General features: G+C 37.5%; 1 protein-coding gene and 2 pseudogenes across 1 annotated transcript; 1 reads left to right on the forward strand and 2 right to left on the reverse strand.

Annotated features, from left to right (window-relative positions):
* Window positions 1-260: 260 nt before the first annotated feature.
* LOC143600319 (putative sodium/metabolite cotransporter BASS4, chloroplastic) lies at window positions 261-4,674 on the reverse strand. The gene is made up of 14 exons (XM_077078047.1): window positions 4,461-4,674; window positions 3,281-3,386; window positions 3,014-3,121; window positions 2,856-2,923; window positions 2,623-2,699; window positions 2,348-2,408; window positions 2,175-2,243; window positions 1,990-2,103; window positions 1,873-1,894; window positions 1,683-1,750; window positions 1,494-1,579; window positions 1,298-1,427; window positions 1,128-1,229; window positions 261-441 (listed from the first exon to the last, which is right to left on the reverse strand). The coding sequence occupies exons 1-14, from the start codon at window positions 4,671-4,673 to the stop codon at window positions 367-369; spliced, it is 1,299 nt and encodes a 432-aa protein (XP_076934162.1). The 5' UTR covers window position 4,674; the 3' UTR covers window positions 261-366.
* An 8,962-nt stretch (window positions 4,675-13,636) lies between these two features.
* Window positions 13,637-16,196, forward strand: LOC143600320 (putative pentatricopeptide repeat-containing protein At5g08490 pseudogene; annotated as a pseudogene).
* A 1,933-nt stretch (window positions 16,197-18,129) lies between these two features.
* LOC143600322 (uncharacterized) lies at window positions 18,130-19,008 on the reverse strand (annotated as a pseudogene).
* Between the last annotated feature and the right edge of the window lie 288 nt (window positions 19,009-19,296).

Consider the following 19,296-nt stretch of genomic DNA (forward strand, 5'->3'; position numbering starts at 1 on the left):
AAATCTCAAATTCATTAACCCTGTCAAACCAAATTAGGGCAGTGGAAGAACAAACCAACTCAGTGCAACTAAGAATTAGATGGAATTTACATAAGACTTTACTTGATCGATTCAGGGCGGTGAATTAACACTTGCCTTCATCCATCAATCTTATTTCATTTGTTTGATTTGCATTTGTTGATGATATCTTCCATATAAACTTGGTCATAATGTTTTTAACAAACTTTGAGAACTTTTGTGACAGTGATTGCATGTTAAAGATAAAAAGAATATAAATATACCCTTACGACATGTTCTTAGTTATTGCAGTCGTTACACAAAACTATCATCGTTATCTTGATCACTGCAATTCCCAGTTATTGCAATCTACGCCACCTTGGCATTGCTAACTGATTGTTCCTTCTTGTTCCAAAAGCTTACAAAGAAAGAGTCCATGATAATCTACACACACACAACAAAAATAGAAAAGAAAAACACACACATTATGAGCTGTAACAGAAATTCTGCTGAATCCGGGGAGGGGGGGGGGGGGGTTGTTATTACAAATGATGTTGTCCTTAAAAGTGGTTATAAATTTATAATTGATATAGTTAAATAAATGGTCATTGTGGTTTTGTCAAAAGCACATGTTTGGGTAAAAGTTTTAAAAGTTGCGCTTTTGAGGTTTGTGGTTTCGATTTTATAGCAAGTTTGGGGTCTAAGACTAACCTCCATTGATTTTCTGTTAAATTTGGATAAATGACCAAATACCCTTTGACTGAAAAAAAAAAAGAAAATAAGCACCATGGACTGTTTATATCATCTACACATAGTTTATATAAATAACGTTTTTTAAAAGTTTTACACCCCCCCCCCCTTCTTTTTTTCTCTCCCACTCAAACGCAAATAGCCTCTCTAATTAAATAGACTTAATGACATAAATGGTATACTTGTTCAAAAAGGGTATGACCCTCATTTACACAAATATACAGAAGTTTTTAACGAAAGTCAGCCTTAGAAGTTAGACCCCACACTAGTTTAAAAAATCAAAACCACGAAACCCAAACTTGCAACTTTTAGAACTTAGTACCAACCACAAGGACCATTTGTGTAAATCACTCTTAATAACATGTAAACGTGTGTTAAACCTGGTTTAAATGTGCTGCTACACACGGAAGGACAAGCAAACCGGATTCACCAAATACACCACCGAGTTGATCCACGACTGCAACCAGCACCGGCAAGGTTTTCTGGAAATATGTCTAAATTTAAACAACTGTTTTCTTTTCTTTTTTCAACATAGTCTTATCATTGTCACCTGACTTGCAACAAGTAACAGTGCAGTAGCACTTTCCTTCTTTGCAAAAACCGATTTGCTGCCACCAGATACAGAAGATAGGATTTGTATTGAGAGAGCATTGAATCCCAACAGTATGAGGTGAAGAAGCCTGCAGTTGATGATATAAATTTATATTCAAACTCTATAAACATTATTTTATAAAAATAAAACATACGCTCCCATTACGACAGCTACAAGAAAAACTGCAGGCTTAACTGCTAGAAGCAGTGGCCTTGATCTGCTCACTTGTATCAAGGGGACCTGAATAAGATTAATCATTAAACACAAAAGTTGGATTAATTTAATTTGACGCATTGTTGTGACAAGATAGGAATATAAAATAATAAATAGAGTTTAGTCTTACCAAACTTAGTAAAAGTGAATTCAAATTTGATAGCAGCTTACGATTAGTGTCAACAAAATCAGCAACACCTGCAATGTGTACGAAATTCGATGATTCAGAAGAAGTTAAGTACACAAATGTCAAATGCATCTCAGTATTAATTCAAACAGTCCATAAAAACATGAAAATTAGGCAGAGTAAGAATAATCACCTTTAAAGGATTCCCGGAAAACCTGTCAAATGAAAGAACAAGGAACTTTTAAAACTCAAAAGATCAGCTAAACAGTAAGTAACTTACATAATTATATATATTTTGTTACACTGTTACCTTCCCTATAATCAGAGGTATTAAAAGTGTGACAATAAGGCTTTTAAATAACGGACCAGCAGGAACAGATGTACCAACTCCACCAGCTACTAGTTTTGATATAGAAAATGGAACCTACAACGTATAAAAAGTAAATCTATGTAAATATGAAATTATTTAAACGTGTAAAATGTCTCTGAACTTACAAAAAGAATTCCCAACAGATTAGATATAACTGTCATTGCAAGAGCCAGTGCTGAATTTCCTCCAGCAAGCTGAATCAAAAAGATTCAAACTTTGGTCACAGTCAAACTTTCTTCAATCTTATAAATATATAAAAAATGGTAATAAAAAGAAGTGTGAACAAAAGTCAACTAACCCGTGTTAATGCAACTCCACTTGATAATGTTGTAGGCATGCAACAAAACAGAGCAAGTCCTGTAAGGAATATACAAAATGACAAAATAATAAGGCAAAAGCTTAGAAAACGGTTAATTTTTAAGATTACCCTAAGTGAAAACCTTTTCAAAGTCTGCAATTAAAGCTAGTTACACGTAGAGCAGCCAGACCAAGTTTGTTATTATCTTAATAAGCAATTAGTCATCAAATTTATATTAGAAACGTATTGCACGATCTTGTTCTAAGGTCAAACATGTGACAAATTCTTGAGGTTGAAGATGAAGTTGCAGGATAACTCTAGAAAAGAAAGGAGTAAGCAACAAAATAGAAGCCTGCACTGACCATGATAAGAGAGTGATTCGAAACTTCATCATTTACCTTGATAACAAACATAAATTCTGAGATCAAATATCTGATTCAGTTAAGATACTAACAGTATTACTGCTGCTTAAGTGAAACTAATAATTATAAAAGTTCATAGTTCATACTAGCCCAAAAAGTCCAACTGGCCAGGCTTCAGCAGCTGCACCTATTTCATCACTACGCAGTGTCAAGCCTGTTAATTATAAACAAGAAGTAAAAGCTTGTTAATAAATAAAGATTTTGTCATATTGATGAATAAACTAAAAGTGTGACTTCTTTTTACCTGATATGATAAATATCCCAAAAGCGCTAACTTTTGATACATGATATGTATGAGCAAGACAACCAAGGCTGGGGTTTGCAAGACCTAATGCTACTCCTCCAATAAGAGCTGCATTAAATTAATCAGTAACTAATGCGGGCTGTGATAATACAATTACAAAATCAAGTATCAATAAGAGCTTTTGCCCTGTTCAAGTTCCATTTCATATGATATTTAACAATAACAGCATTAACAATAATCCAATTACACAAAAGCAGATGGCATTACCTAATGGAAGAAAATTGCTGGAAACAAAATTCAACAAAGGTTCTGCAGAAACCAAAAACTTGAATGGTCCAAGCTTTTCACCAGGTTGATTCGGACCACCGTTTCCCTGAAACTCCAACCACATTACTATTCTTCAGATCATACATTTAGGAATGAAAACGAGCCAAGCTACTTGAGATCGGATCAATAAAAATCTCAAAACAAACTGAGCCTTATCGAGCCGAGCCTGAGACTCAAATAAAGCTCGTCTAATTATCCAAGCCCAAGCTCGAGCCTTGTGTATTTCAAACTTTTAGCTCTTTTGGACTTTAATCTATTAATTTCACACCACACAGCCGAGCCAGGGGCGGACCTAGCCCCTTTTAGGGAGGCGGCCGCCCACTTAAAAATAAATTCTACTGTTATGCATATGTAGAAATTCCGACTGCGCCCCTTAAAATCAGTGTTAAGCCCCCGATTGCCCCCATGAAAAAAAATTCCAGGGTCTGCCACTGATCTGAACGCTAGGCTGAGCTTTGGCTCATTTAAGCTAATGCACACAAGCTCAAGCCAAGCTTAGGCTCATTTGATGTTTTCTCAAAATTTATAAAAATAATTAAAAAATTGTATACAACTTAATTAATAAATACAAACGAGCCAAGCTCGAGCTTAAAAAAACACGACTAACTAGCCAAGCTCGAGCTTTAGAAAAGAGAGCTTGAAACAAGCCGAGCTACTTGAGATGGGCTCAATAAAAAGCTCGAAACAAGCTGAGCCTTATCTAGTAGAGCCTCAGCCTCATATAAAGCTCGTTTAGTTATCGAGCCCAACCTCGAGCCTTGTGCAGTTGTGCATTTCAAAAACTTCTTTTGAACTTCTGTATATTAATTTCACACCACGCAACCGAGCTCGAGCCGAGCTTTGGCTCATTTAAGGTACTGCACTCGAGCTCGAGCCAAACTTAATACTCGTTTAAGATTTTCTCGAAATTTATAAAAAAATAGGTATATATAAATTAATTAACAAATATAAACGAACCAAGCTCGAGCTTTAAAAAAACACGACTCACGGAGCTCGAGCTTTAGAAAAAAGAGCTTGAACTGAGCTCAATACATATAACCCTAGCAGTTGTAATTTACACAGCTTGTGAATTAACTTAATGCATGCATTTAACAATTAAAAATTAATATAACTAAACAACCTGATCTGAATTGATGCTGTTTCTGATAACAATAGTTCCGGTGAATGAACGGAGTTCCCGAGGAACCAATGACTTGCTTATACTCGCGCCAAAAGAACAATTGCCGGAAAATATGACGTGTGACGGCTTGAATTGACGGTTGCCGGAGCGATGAGTTGAGATTCCGGTCACCGGAGAAGTGACGTGTCGTAAGGATTGAACGGTTCCCGCCATCTGCCCCTAACAACTGTGTGCTTGTTTGTTTTTTTTTTTAATATTATTACTATTATTATTTATTTTTTGTGATTGGTAGTTCTTTGAAAGATGCAAAAGGTTTGACAAAAAAAAAATGCTGAAAGAGAAAATTAACTTTAGAATTACTGAAATGTAAAAGCTTATTGGATTTATATATCTAGCAATATGATTTGTGAAAAGGTAAAGTGTTCGTCGTTTTAGAGTATTATGACATGTTTTTTAAGGATAGAAAATGCTAGAAAACTTAAGTCAATACCTTAAATTGGAGAGATTAGGAGAGAAAATGTTTATGTATATCATTAACTAACTATTAACTCCTACATTTTCTTTTCTTCTATTTTTCATTAAACTCGAGAACATGAAACGAAGTGATTATTTTCCTCCCCCTCTCTTTTTTTTCTCCTTCAATTCTCCTCCCTTTCTTTTCTCTCCTTAAATGAAACTCGGGAACACGGTGTTAAGGTTGGTAAAACTATAAAGCATGAAACATGACAAAGGAGATGTTTTTTACATGAAGATTTATTGCAAAAAGTATATATAAAACAATCAATGTATGTTTAAAATTATATATCTTTTACAATGACTTATGGATGCATTGATCTACTTCATTTTTACGCAATGTAAGGCCTCTATCATTATTTGTTAAAGGTGTGCTACATGGTTTATAACAATGCTAGTTTTATTTTGAAGATTGTTACTTAATAGAAATAGTTATACTCGTATTAATATATCTGACAACATCAATCGTTGTGAAAAAGGTAAGGTGTTCTTGATGTAGAACGTTATAACATGTTTTTATCAAATTTGTTATTGTATTTCTAAAAGGTGTCATTTAATAATTTTGAAGATAGTACAACAGTGTGATGCCACGTGGACCAATCAGTAATTACTAATTAGCAGGACCAAACTATCTATTTTTGTCACACCCTCAAATTCCACTAACGGAGTTTTACCGTCAGAGGATGTGAACTAACAGGATCGAAATCATTAGTTATAATCAAACCATAAAAACGTTTAAATGAAATTAAGTGCGGAAGCGTAAAAACCAAAAGACAAAAGTTGCGTCACGCAGGACGACTTAAAAACCCAAGTAATAATAGTTAAAAACATGTTTGCATATCAGAATGTTCAAAAACCATGCATGATCCTATACCACGCGCCCGCCTCGGCTACCTGAGAATAACATACTAAAAGTGTCAACACAAGGTTGGTGAGTTCACAAGTTTATATAAAATAAAGCGTTTAGCGTTTGCGTTCAGCGTTTTGCGTTAAGCGTTTTGCGTTAAGCGTTTTGCGTTAAGCGTTTTTCGTTACCAGATAGTGTTAAATCAATTATATATCGATAGGTAGCTAGCCTATACAACAAGTATTACTAAGTGTTCGACACCGAAGCTGACTGTTTATCAAGTGCCTTGTCACCAGGTCATCCAGACCATGGTACGTGTTAGCCAAAATTACACCCGCTCGACCTCCAGTCGAGTTTAGCGTTGGGTGGGGTTTGTCAAACCTAGTAGTACTACTCAACAGTGACTCGCTATTCCAAATATTAACCGGTTCGATGTGTAGGACTTCAAATGTTTCGTTTGCCACTTAGCCTTTACAAGTGATATATAATTTACTAACAAAATCTTAAATGCGTTTATCGGAGTATGTTATCTCCCCAAGTGAAAAGCGTTTAAAACAGTTTAAAAGGGGTAAGTGAAACTCACTGTTTGCGAAGAATTCCCAAAAATAAATCACCAAAGGATGCGCGTCACAGAAAAACTCTCTCTAGCGTTCTAAAACAACAAAGAGATTTTTCTAAGTGTCGGAACTATTATCGAGTCTTTAGACTCGGCACATAATACCCATGCACACAATATGTTTCGTGTTTCGTTTGTGAATCGTGTGTGACTTTAACAAGTACATTTGTGATACACTACATGTGTGAGCAATTATTTACGTGTCATGTATTAATAATGTACATCACTAGCAATTACTCCCCGTGAGGGCAATTTGGTCAACACATAACAATTAACTAGCAATTATTCCCCGCAAGGGCAATTTGGTCAAAACACGACAATTAATTAGAAATCATTCCCCTCAAGGGTAATTTGGTCAAAACACGACAATTAATTAGCAATCATTCCCTTCAAGGGCAATTTGGTCAAAACACGACAATTAATTAGCAAATACCATGTTTCATGCAACTTTTACAAAATTCAGCAACTAGTTTCTTAACGGCAGAATTCTACTTGTAAAACTAGTCTATTCCACCGATCATAGCATCTCAATTAATTTACCAAAAATCATCACAAAAGCATATATGTATTAGGTTTCCAGAACATATTTTATTTTATTTTTATTCCACATATATTTCTCACAATGATCGATTTACCACAGCAAACTCACAACAGTCAAATTTATGCGCAACAGAATGTTATTTGAAATTCCCGTTAAATGAAAAATCCAACAAGTGCAAGACCACTTGGGTTAGGTTCCTAACTCAACAAGTCAACTTTCAGAAGTGGAACCAACCCAATTGGTTTCGTAGTTCATGAGATATAACATTTACAAAACAACCTAACAGCAGGTCTAACAACACAGCTTTGCACAACGTTTTTGTAAAATCATAAAGGTTAACTTATACACGTCCAAAAATTGCAAATTTATATTCTATAGAAACTAGACTCAACCTTGTTTACCGTAGTATCAATAATCTCAACCAATTTTCACATTTACACCCAGATACAGTCAATTGAACATCAACAACACAATCTGTTCAGAAACTGTTTGCAACAAAACTCAACATATTAACCATCTATGGATCATAATCCATTCATATAACACTCTAAACACCATAACCACTATCCATGCATATCAATTACACCATACCTACATGGTTAGGGTTTTATTTGATCTCAAAATCAAAGACACAACAATTAACATGTAACAATATCAATTCTAGTTATCATTTATCATCAATACACCATCAAATCAAACAAAATCATATGAACACAATAACATATAGAAATCGGACCTAGGGTTTATAATTAACCCATTGAAAATCGAAAATTAAGCATAGAGGATGCATAGGATAGTTGTTTATACATTCCTAGCACCTTAATCTTCAATCAAAAGCTTGAAAGATTGCTTGTATGTGTGTGTGTGAATGGCGATCGCAAGAGAGGGAGAGGGGGGGCTGGCCGATCGGTCTAGTGAGGGAAAGAGGGAGATTAGGGTTTTAGGTTTATTATTATTAATAATAATAACATGTTACATCTAGGTCCCTCCACTTTCAAATGTTACTTTTCTAACTTAATTAACTAGTTCTAGCACATTGAGTTAACGTTTATAACAATGTTATCACATAACACATAAGTCTAACACATAATCATCACATAATTATTGTTTTGACGTTTTTCGTTTTTTCACCAATCGTTTGCGTCAACTCGTTTGCGTTTCGGTGCAAATCCCGAAAGACTACACATGTAGTAAGTGTTAAGCGTCATTTAAACCCTAGTTTAAATGTAATGAGGTGTACGTTATAGATTCAGTAATCTTTAAGTTTGAATTGCCGGAGTTGAGTTAATGGAGTTAACCTGAAATTGACGATTGTCACAATTTTAATCTATACATGTAACAAAACCTACGACCCGTTCACAACCCACAACCATACGGGTATTTGCCTCGTAGTCACGCCAAATCATAGGATTAAGCGTTGGCATAATGTATTTTTGGAGATTTCGTAGAAAAAAAATTCTTTATACAAAATCATTTATGTTGTTGGTTTTTGCCAATAAGATGTTTCACTATTGTATTTTATTTTTATTTTAAAGTTTTTCTTACAATAACGTAAATCATGTTTAAAATCCTATCATGTTGTGTACAAATGATATCAAAGTGCTCACAGTAATTTTTTCATATATCTACAATAATTTGAATTTATAATGATGTCTGGTTGGTTGCAGACATATTTTAACATTTAAACATTGATTAGCCAGGTTCATCCCTACTTTACTTATGAGTTATGATGTCTTTGTGAATCTTAATTTCTATGTTGCACATACACTATTAGCCATTAGCCAAGAAATATACTGCATGAGTATGATTTATGCAGACATATACACATGTCCGAGTCTTCATCTTAGCAAGAACAAAAACACATATAAGAAACAAGACGCGTTCTGTTGAGTCAAAATCATCTTCAATTCGACAGGAAGATATCATCCATAACTTCCTTTCATCTTTAAAGATCAGTATGCTTAAGTGCCACCACCCTTTTGACTTTGATCCTTCGCATTCGCATAATTCTCAATAACTTCTGATATTTAGCAACTTTGACTTTATTATCGACGAATGATCTGCATTTGACCATACATAAACTTTTCCAGTTTGACCACCTCTTATATTTAGCAATATTTTCTGCATTTATTTTATGACGGCATCAGCTTTGCATATTTAGTCAAACCCGATAACTTTGACCAGCGGTTTAAAGCACTGCATCATATTTTCAGAAATTCCCAAATTTCCCTTCATGCCAGAACTATTTCAACAGCACACTACCCACCTTTTTTGTTGGCATATCAGTGAGCTCTTTAAAAATATAGGTTCCGGAAATCCGATCCAAATAAAAAATGGTTTTTTGTTAACAAATGACAAACAAATATATGCATCTGCAGTGCAGTTCTAATAAGTTATAATCTACATTTCCCATCCTACAATTACTCCATTTGTTCACTTCCGGGAGCATAAGTGCATTCATTTGGACTTTGGCCTTGTGCAAGCATCTCATCGAAGAGTTTGCGCGCATCTTGTTAGGGTTGGAGACTCGAACAAAGGGTATTAGGGCAGCCGGCCCTAATTAGGGTTAGCCGGCCCTAATGGGTCCCATCTTATTTGTTTGGGCCTAACTTGGAGAACAAGTTAGGAACCCTAGATTTAGTCTATATATACCCTAGTTGTAATTGTAATCTTGTGTGCCTTGAGCTTAATAAGAAAACCTAGTTGCAGCCCGTGGACGTAGGTCCCCTCGCGGGGACCGAACCACGTTAAATTCTTGTGTCGTTTATATTTTCGTTTATGTGTGTTTATCGTTGTGCATGTGTGTGCTGTTTCGCTTCCGCGCGCCGCTTTGTTCCTAACAAGTGGTATCAGAGCTTTGGCTCGTTGTTGCACACGGTATTGCACGGAAGAACGATTCGTAAAGGAGAAACCCTAGGTTGCGCAAAAAGGGAAAGAAAACAGGGCTGTTCGGGGCTGATTTGGAGTGAATTTGCAATTAGAGTTCCGGTTTTGGATCTCTTGGAGTTGCTGGTCTCACTCGGGTTTGCAGGTGAAGGTCGGGTCAGGTGTTTCGGGTTATGACATCGCGGGTATAAATGGTTTTGTTTATAGTACCAGGTTAATCTCTTTGAAGCCGCCGATTAGGGTTTGGTTATAAAACTCTTGGATTCGTCGAATAAAGGTTAGAGATTTAGTTAGTTTCTGTTGACTGTTTATTATCAACTGTTTGAGAACCGAGTTACGTGAAAATCAATATTTGGGTTTAGATTTGTCTGCGAAGTTTATTGTAGGAGCAAATCGGTCAGTTGACAATGTTCGGTAGAGAACATCCGTCAAGTTCTGGCTCGTACCATTGATGTGTTCACTGTTTCGATTTGTTTCCTGATTGCTATTGTTATAGCTGAAGACGGGATGGGTATGATCGAAGGTTTGACCGGTTTGGATTTCGGTTGGTTGGTTTTGTCAAAGGAACTTGGATGTGGTACTGTGGGATAAAACAGGTGAAAATGGAACTAGCAGGTTGGAATGCTTTGGGTTTTAAGTATTCTGATTCTGGTGTGCTGGTGACGACATAAGTGAAAAAAAAGGGAAGTCAGGTTGAAAGGTTTATTCGGTTAGGATTAGCTGATCGGGTGTACAATCGCGGAATCCTTGGTACCGTTTGCTTTCGGTAAAGCTCTACTGCTGTTAGTTATAACCGTTTGCCGGTTAGCTGGTCTGGAACTATGAAATTATTTCTTGTTCGGTGGTGATCAGCAGTTCGACATTTGAGGGGATCCGGGATCTTGTGCTGGGTGAACACGTTTACCGGGAAAAGTACGATCGGGGATAATCTCATGGAATGTTGGTTTTGGTAATGGGTTGGGATAACAGGGACAGTGGGAGCTGGGCATAGTTGACTTCGTGGAGCTGCATGGAGGTTCGTGACATTCTTTAGAGTCAATGTCAAAAGATAATGAATTCTGCTTCTGAGAATGTGTCTGGGTTGATGCATTGGGACTCAGTGAAGGCAGTGAGACTCTTGGGTTCGAGATTCTGGTATACTTCATTTCATGTTACCCACTGTAGTGAAGTATTGGTGAATCTTATTGAAGACTTTGGGAAGGTACAAGTTTATGTATCGCTGGAAGAAGGGAACCAACTTCCGAGTATTAAAGTCTTGGCTCGCTGCATCGGGTAGAGCTAAGTGGATTCATTTTGCAAGTGTGAATCCTGGAGCCACCGGGATGTAGCTGAGTGCATTCGGAGGTTTAAACTAGGTCAGGGGTTTTGGAACAGTGGGAGCACGAACCGTGCTCTAGGTACAGTTCAAAACACCGTTGGGTTTTGAATACCGGAATTCCGAATGGGAAAATCTCTCCTGGGGTACTTGCAGGTTTTGGAGAGTGGTGTTTTCTCTGGGAGTCTCTGGAGCCGGTAGTTCGAATCAGTGGGAGCCGGTTGAGATTGAGGATGAGTCAATGGCGGGTTTTGCCATGGCTGGGTCATTGATGACTGTTGGGTTGGAGCTCAATGGAGCTTCAACTGGCTCTTCAGGTAATTGAGGAGCGGGCCGCTGCAACTAGGAGGATTAGATTGAAGTCTTAGCTTGTTTATGGGAACTGAGGCTTGGAGGACTTCTTTTATTTGAAATCATAGCTTGTTCTTGGGAGCTTGAGGCTTGGAGAACTTCTGACCGTGAAGTTTTAGCTTGTTCTTGGAACTGGAGGCTTGGAAGATTTCTGTTTTTAAGATTACTGGAGTTACAGGTATAGGGTTTGCTTGGATGGTGGATTGAGGATTGCTCGAGCCTCCAAGTGGGAGATTGTTAGGGTTGGAGACTCGAACAAAGGGTATTAGGGCAGCCGGCCCTAATTAGGGTTAGCCGGCCCTAATGGGTCCCATCTTATTTGTTTGGGCCTAACTTGGAGAACAAGTTAGGAACCCTAGATTTAGTCTATATATACCCTAGTTGTAATTGTAATCTTGTGTGCCTTGAGCTTAATAAGAAAACCTAGTTGCAGCCCGTGGACGTAGGTCCCCTCGCGGGGACCGAACCACGTTAAATTCTTGTGTCGTTTATATTTTCGTTTATGTGTGTTTATCGTTGTGCATGTGTGTGCTGTTTCGCTTCCGCGCGCCGCTTTGTTCCTAACACATCTACACAACGCCCAACCTGAAACAATTCTTGTAACATCGCGCTATAAGTGACCACATTCGGTTTTATACCTTTCCCAGCCATCCCACGAAACATTTGCATGGCTTTTTCTATATTCAAATTCTTGCAATACCCGTTCAATAAACTACTGTAAGTGATAACATCAGGAACAAGACCTCTAAGTGTCATTGAATCAAATATTTCCCTTGCTTTGGTCATTTCACCTCGTAGACAATAACCATCTATAAGTGAACTGTACGTCACTATGTCGGGAACCTGACCTCTCTCAACCATGATGTTTATAACCGCCTCAGCTTCTTCTACTCTACGTTCCTAACGCATCAACTAATGCGGTAAACGTGTGCACATCCGGATAAATCTTTTCATGTTTTTAAAGCAAAAAACGCTATTGAAAAATGTTTTTTTTAAAGCTTTTGGAAATTGCAATTTTTAAAAGCTTAGTCAGTTTTTAAGCAACATGATTTGTGAAAAGAAGTGTCGTTGTTTTAGAGTATTGCGACATGTTTTTATTGGACCTGGTATAGTATTTCTGAAGAGCGTTGCTTTAATAATTTTGAGGTTGGTAGAACTATAAAGCATGAGAACATGACACATGATATGTTTTTTACATGGAGATTTATTGAAAAAAGTATATATGAGAATGTGGAAGAATAGAGAGAGAACTATTCATACATATGTTCTACCAATCTTTAATTATTACACATATTAAAAACAATCATTATATGTTTAAAACTATACTTTGGGTGCATTGATCTACTTTAATTTTGTGCAATGTAAGCCCCCTCCCCTTATTATTTTTTGAAGGTGTGTTGCGTCCCGTTTAAAAAAACATGGGTTACGTGGTTTATAACCATGCTAGCTTTATTTTGAAGATTTGTACTTGAAACAATATGGTGCTTGCTCTTGATTTCGAACATAACTACATGTTTTTATCATATATGCTATAGCATGTCTAAACGGTGTCATTTTATAATTTAAAGTTAATACAACCATGAAAGAAAAAAGTACATCAACATGGCAATCAACGATTAGCGGCACCAAACCATCCATTTTAATCTATGCTAGGTAACAAAGCCCGCTGTGTTGAGGCGGTTATGTCACAGGGTCTAAACAAAATAAATAAATTCGTAAACACCCAAAATACAATAAATTAACATATAAAAAGCTAATGTGTTTTTTTAGACCAAACTTAGAACAAAACATTTCAATTATATTGGTTTTCTTGGCATTTTTTCAATTTTTATTCTAGCCTCTTACTAGTTTTAATAGAATCTTCATAAAAAAAAGAAAAAAATAAACGATAATAGAAACTATGACCCTCATAATTGGTAAAGTTGTCATTGGGAATGATGTAGCAGCAAAGGTTACGGTTGTTTTCATTGTCGGGTATTAGTGTAAGCGGTGTATTTGGAGATAAACCCGACTAAATATGGCCTTTTGATTAAGCCCGGTCAGGATTTTTACAACACTATTAAACGAGATGGTAATATCGTCATATTCAAGACTGGTTGACTTGACTTCACACATATAATTAAAATCATCACAACCTTCTTCAGTTCTGCAACATGAATGAATCCTCATACAAAACATTTGATCACCAAATCTTGGCAGCCAATATTAAATCATGTGCTGCAAACTCCAACATCAACTTAGGCAAATCTCTTCATACCACTGCAATCAAACTAGGTATACACTCTTGTATCCTCATATCCAAATCACTTCTTAATATGTATGCAAAATGTAATCTTTTTAATGATACCCATAATCTTTTTCATCAAATACCTCACCCTGATACAGTCACCTGCAACATTATGTTATCCGGTTTAGCAGCCACCTGGGTTCATGATACCCAAGTGATCAAATTGTATAAAGCTTTGAGCTTTAATGTCAGTTCGGTTACTGCAGCAATTGTTCTTCCGGTTTGTGTACGGTTGAATGGGTTGGTGTTAGGAAAGAGTGTTCATTCTCATGTTGTGAAGACGGGTTTGGAGTCGAAAACCCTTGTGGGAAATGCGTTGGTTTCGATGTATTTGAAGTTACGGTGTGGGTCGGGTGATGCGCGCCAGGTGTTTGATGAAATGTCTGAACGAGATGTTGTGTCGTGGAATGCGATGGTTGCGGGGTTGATTGAGAATGAGTTGGGGGTTGACGCGTTTGCGGTGTTTAAACGGATGGTAAAGGAAGGTGTGCGGCCTAATTATGCTACGGTTGCGAATGTTTTGTCTGTTTGTGCTTCGGTTGGAGGTGATCGTGTGTATCGTTATGGGAAAGAGATTCATTGTTATGTGATGCGTAGGGAGGATCTCGTTTGTGATGTTTCTGTTGTGAATTCGCTTGTGGGGTTCTACTCAAAAACTAGACGAATGAAAGAAGCGGAATCATTGTTCAGAGGAATGAGTTCAAGAGATTTGGTTTCTTGGAATTCGATGATTGCGGGTTATACCTCGAACGGTGAGTGGTTTAAAGGGTTGGAATTGTTTCAAGAATTCAATTCTCTAAGTTTAACCAAACCCGATTCGATCACTATTTTAACCGTTCTCGCTGCCTGTGCAAATTTACAAAACGTGCAGGCGGGAAAGCAAATCCATAGCTACGTTATCCGTCATCCTAGCCTATGTGACGTTACATCGGTTGGAAACTCACTCGTAAATTTCTACTCAAAATGTGGTGATGTGATATCTGCATTTCGGTCCTTCTCGTTAATTCATAAAAAGGACTTGATATCATGGAACTCGATACTGGATGCATTTGCGGAGAGTCGACTTGTAATAGATTTTATCCAGCAGCTACATATTATGTTCAAAGAAGGTGTAAAACCCGACTCCATAACTATTGTAACCGTAGCTCAACTTGGGGCAGATGCTTCTAAAATGTGTATGATTAAAGAAGCTCATGGTTTTTCGTTAAAATTTCATCTTTTTCCGGGAAATAGAGAACCTACTCTTGGTAATGCGTTGATTGATGCGTATTCGAGATGTGGTAAAATGGATTATGCGTTAAAAATATTCGAGAGCTTTTCTGGAAATAGGAATGTTGTGACATGTAATTCTTTAATATCTGGATATGTGAACAGCGGTTTCCATGATGATGCGGAGACTATATTCAAAAACATGACCGAAAGAGATCTAACCACTTGGAACTTAATGGTTCGAGCCTATGCAGAAAATGGTTATTTTGATCAAGCCATTGATTTGTTTCTTGATTTGCAGAATCATGGAATGAAACCGGATTCTATGACCGTAATGAGTATCCTACCCGTTGCTAATCAAATGGCATCGATTCAGATGGTTAACCAGTGTCATGCGTATGTCGTTAGATCTTGTTTTCAAGATGTTCAATTAAAAGGAGCGTTTTTGGATGCGTATGCAAAATGTGGAAACATAAAGTCAGCATGTAAGTTATTCGAGTCAACTCGGTACAAAGACCTGGTTGTGTATACATCTATGGTGGGAGGGTATGCGATTCATGGGATGGGTGAAGAAGCGCTTCGAGTTTATTATAAAATGGTAGAAAACGGTGGGAAACCCGATCATGTAATAATAACTGCTATATTGTCTGCTTGTAGCCATACAGGGTTAGTACATGAAGGTTTAAAGATGTTTAACTCATTAAACAAGGTTTATAACATTAACCCAACCATGGAGCAATATGCTTGTGTGGTGGATCTTCTTGCGAGAAATGGTCGAATTAATGACGCGTATAGTTTTATTACTAGTATGCCGGTTGAGCCAACTGCAAACGTGTGGGGCCCGTTGTTGGGTGCTTGTAAGAATTATAACGAGGTGGAAATGGGAAGTGTGGTTGCTGATCATTTGTTGAAAATGGAGGCGAATAATATGGGGAATTATGTTGTGATGTCGAATATTTATGCTGGTAAAGATAAATGGGAAGAAGTGTTGGAAATAAGGCGGTTAATGAAGACGGAAAAGTTGAAAAAGGCGGCTGGATGTAGTTGGATTGAAGTTGATGGGAGGAAAAGTGTGCTTATAGCTGGAGATACTTCTCATCCGTTAAGAATCAATATTGTTAATGTAGTGTGTAACTTAGATAAACAAGTCAAGGATCGGTTTCAGTTGTGAATAACTGATTTTGGAGGTGACAATATTGACCCGTTTAGAGGTCAAACGGGTCGGTCTGGATTGTGTTTTAACTCGAACAGATCAATGTAATAGCTTTCGATATTATTACAAAATCGGGCCTTCAACAGTTGAGATAAATCCAAAAATTATTTCACTTGGAAGTCTCAAAGAAAGACGCTTCAGAGTGAACGTATTTTGTTTTTAGTCGCTGTCTAGGAAACCTGCACATACCAGTATCTGAGTTTATGGCTTTGAGCTATCGGAGCTTCAGAAGTCACCACAATCAGCTGGATTTAAGATCGAGTCCAATGCTAGCGATTACAAATGCAAGTGATAAATATATTCTCAATTAATCAGGTAACTTTGCATCATGACATCATCAAACCTTATATTATGTTTAAACAGGAGCCCGATTTGAATATTGTTTATGATCTGAAACTTCTCATTTTTTGCATATTTTATCACAGATTATGGATATTTAGGCTGATTTCAACTTCAAAAGTCGAAAGTCATGTCCTTATCATGTTTGTTTAATGCTACTAAAATACTTTCAATCGAAAACGTAAGTTTCCACCTTATTGCCTAACATCCATCATTGTTTGAGTGATTTTATGCACTAACTGTAACTAATTTATTCTTTGTTGAAGATCCCAATCAATCCGCATCTCACGCACAAATTTCCAAGTATGAAGCATTTGGAGTTCGAGTGTTGTAATAAACCCTCAATTAACTCCCTGAAAGCTGTGAGATGGTTATGTGTATTACGGGGTTGTCAATGAGTTTCTTGGTAGCGTATCGAGTCATTAAATAATCTGATTTTCATGTTTTGCTGTTATTAAAAATTAGAATCGTATGTAAAACGGAAAGAGTCTCTGGTAGCGTGTCAAGTGATCAAGTCATTAAATCAGCTTAAGTTATTGTATGAATGAAAGAGTCCTGAGTCCTGACTTCTCTTTTGGAACTATAAGCCAGCTGCATTGATGGTTGTGTATTGTGTAAGTCGTTCTTGCTCCCTGTGTGTCAACTTTCAAAATATCATTGTTAAAATTTCATAAACTAGTAAACCAATTTTCATTAGCCTGTTAATGTTTTGTCAGGTCATGGACAAGTAGATCTATATGTGTTGATTTGATTATTAGTTGATTCGGTTCGGTTACGAGGAAACACCAAAATCGGTGAACCTTGACCATATGTGGGATGGCCTTATCAAGATCTGGACATCGCATGACGCTAGTCCAGATTTGGGATGAACTGCTTGGGGTTGGGTCGTATAAATATCAAGGCAGGCGAGTTCAAATCCATGGTCGCTTATTTGCATAAACTCTCATCCTTCATTTTTCTTGTATATTGGTAGTTTAACATCATGTTATTTGAGACTTGTACTATTTGATATTGTTAGCTTGTTACCCGAGACATGTATATGTAAAAGACCATCAATGATTGTCCTAAAAAATTCTGTACTATTGACTTTTGATTCCAAGTATAACTTGTGCCAACATTCTTTCAAGGCTTACTGCAGTTATGCAGTAGTAGGTTTTTCACCTTTTCTTCAGAATGGTTTGCTTAATTTCTTTCATATGACTTGCATCCTTGATTTAATAAAAAAAAAAAAAAAAGAGATCGATCGACCAAGACTCGAAGCACATTTTCTAAAAACTTCTAAACTTTTTATACATAGCGTCTCGAGTCAAGGCCAATAAATCAAGCGTCACGTACAAGAGGCAGCCTTCTGCACTAAAGAGTATAGATGATACCAACAAGTTCAGTCTAACCTAAACTAAGCCAAAAAGCAATCACTTTAATACTCGTTTAAGACCAACAATAAGATATCACAAAGCAGAACCAACTTAAACAACACTAAACTCTTTGCTAGCAGCATAAACATTCCCATTTTATACAATCATAAACAAAAATCACATCAAGCAAACACAACCAACACGATCAAATCCGATTTATATTCATACACAACTCTTCCGTTCAATCATAAAATTAACGTAGATCAATAACAAGTATCATCAAACTTATAGTAATTATCAAAACACAACTAACAACGAAAAGAGCGTATAAATCAAGAAACACGCGTACGCAATAAGCCCACGATGCTCATCCCCACACGACGCCAGCTCGACCAGCAACCTTGTACAAACCCGTGTCGCCCATACCACGAAAACCCCCATCATCACAAACACCACAACCCCACCTTGCGGCACAAACAACGCCGCGGCCGACAACATCACAATCGGCAACATACAATACCCGATCAAACTCAAACACCTGTAAAGATCCAAATTCCCATTCCGCCCAGCCAGCATATTAAACACCGTATACAAAAACAACGAAGCCACCGTCACCCACCCCAAAATAATCCCAAAATGCAATTTACCAGCGAGTAATTGAAACAACCCGAAACCCATCAGAAACAGAAACGGGCCGGAAAGATCCGGGTCCTCGTGGAGATCGGGTTTGACCCGGAACGGGTTTAGGATTGAGAGGGTTTTGTGCCAGATTTGTTTGGTGTTGATACCGAGTTCTTCTAGTAGCGGTGGCTCGTCGTCGAAGTTGGCGGAGATGCCGCCGGAGATGGGGTTGAATTGGGAGGTGGAGGCTGGAGATGAGCCGATGTCGAAGGACATGAAGGGGATGTTAGGGTTTGAGGATCTTGGGGTTGGAAGGGTGCCGTGGGGCGGCGTTGTGGGATGGTGGTGGGGTTTCCGGCCGACGGGAAGATCACCGGCGGGACGTTGAAGTCCTTCGACATGGTGGTGGGATCGGAGTGGTACGAGACTTGGAGAGGAAGAAATTGTCGAGAGGGATTATTATGGTTTGTAAGTAAAACAAATATTTGTATATGGAGTGCACATATCTGGTTTTTCAATACCCGGTTATGGGTATGAAATCGAGTTTGGTTATTACTGAGAATTGAAAAATCAGGTATTTGTTATATATGATCGGGTTTTCGATAGCATTATCAAGATGCGGGATGCGTAGTAGCTGTTGTCGGGTATAGTCTCTAAAAACTACACTCTATGCACATGGTTCGAGCCGGGTATAGAACTGGGTATTTGAATACCATGTTTCCAAGTATTAAAAACCCTATTTT

The sequence above is a fragment of the Bidens hawaiensis genome, unplaced genomic scaffold (genome assembly GCF_021521415.1).
Source record: "Bidens hawaiensis isolate Kalapana, Puna unplaced genomic scaffold, B.hawaiensis_p1.1 tig00053942_1, whole genome shotgun sequence".
NCBI classification, from domain to species: Eukaryota; Viridiplantae; Streptophyta; class Magnoliopsida; order Asterales; family Asteraceae; genus Bidens; species Bidens hawaiensis.

Coding starts and splice junctions, on each gene's coding strand:
- LOC143600319 (XM_077078047.1), bottom strand. CDS start 4,673: ATGGCGGGAACCGTTCAATCCTTACGACACGTCACTTCTCCGGTGACC. Junction 3,387..4,460: donor ACAGCATCAATTCAGATCAG/GTTGTTTAGTTA, acceptor TTGGAGTTTCAG/GGAAACGGTGGTCCGAATCA. Junction 1,428..1,493: donor GTAGCTGTCGTAATGGGAGC/GTATGTTTTATT, acceptor CATCAACTGCAG/GCTTCTTCACCTCATACTGT.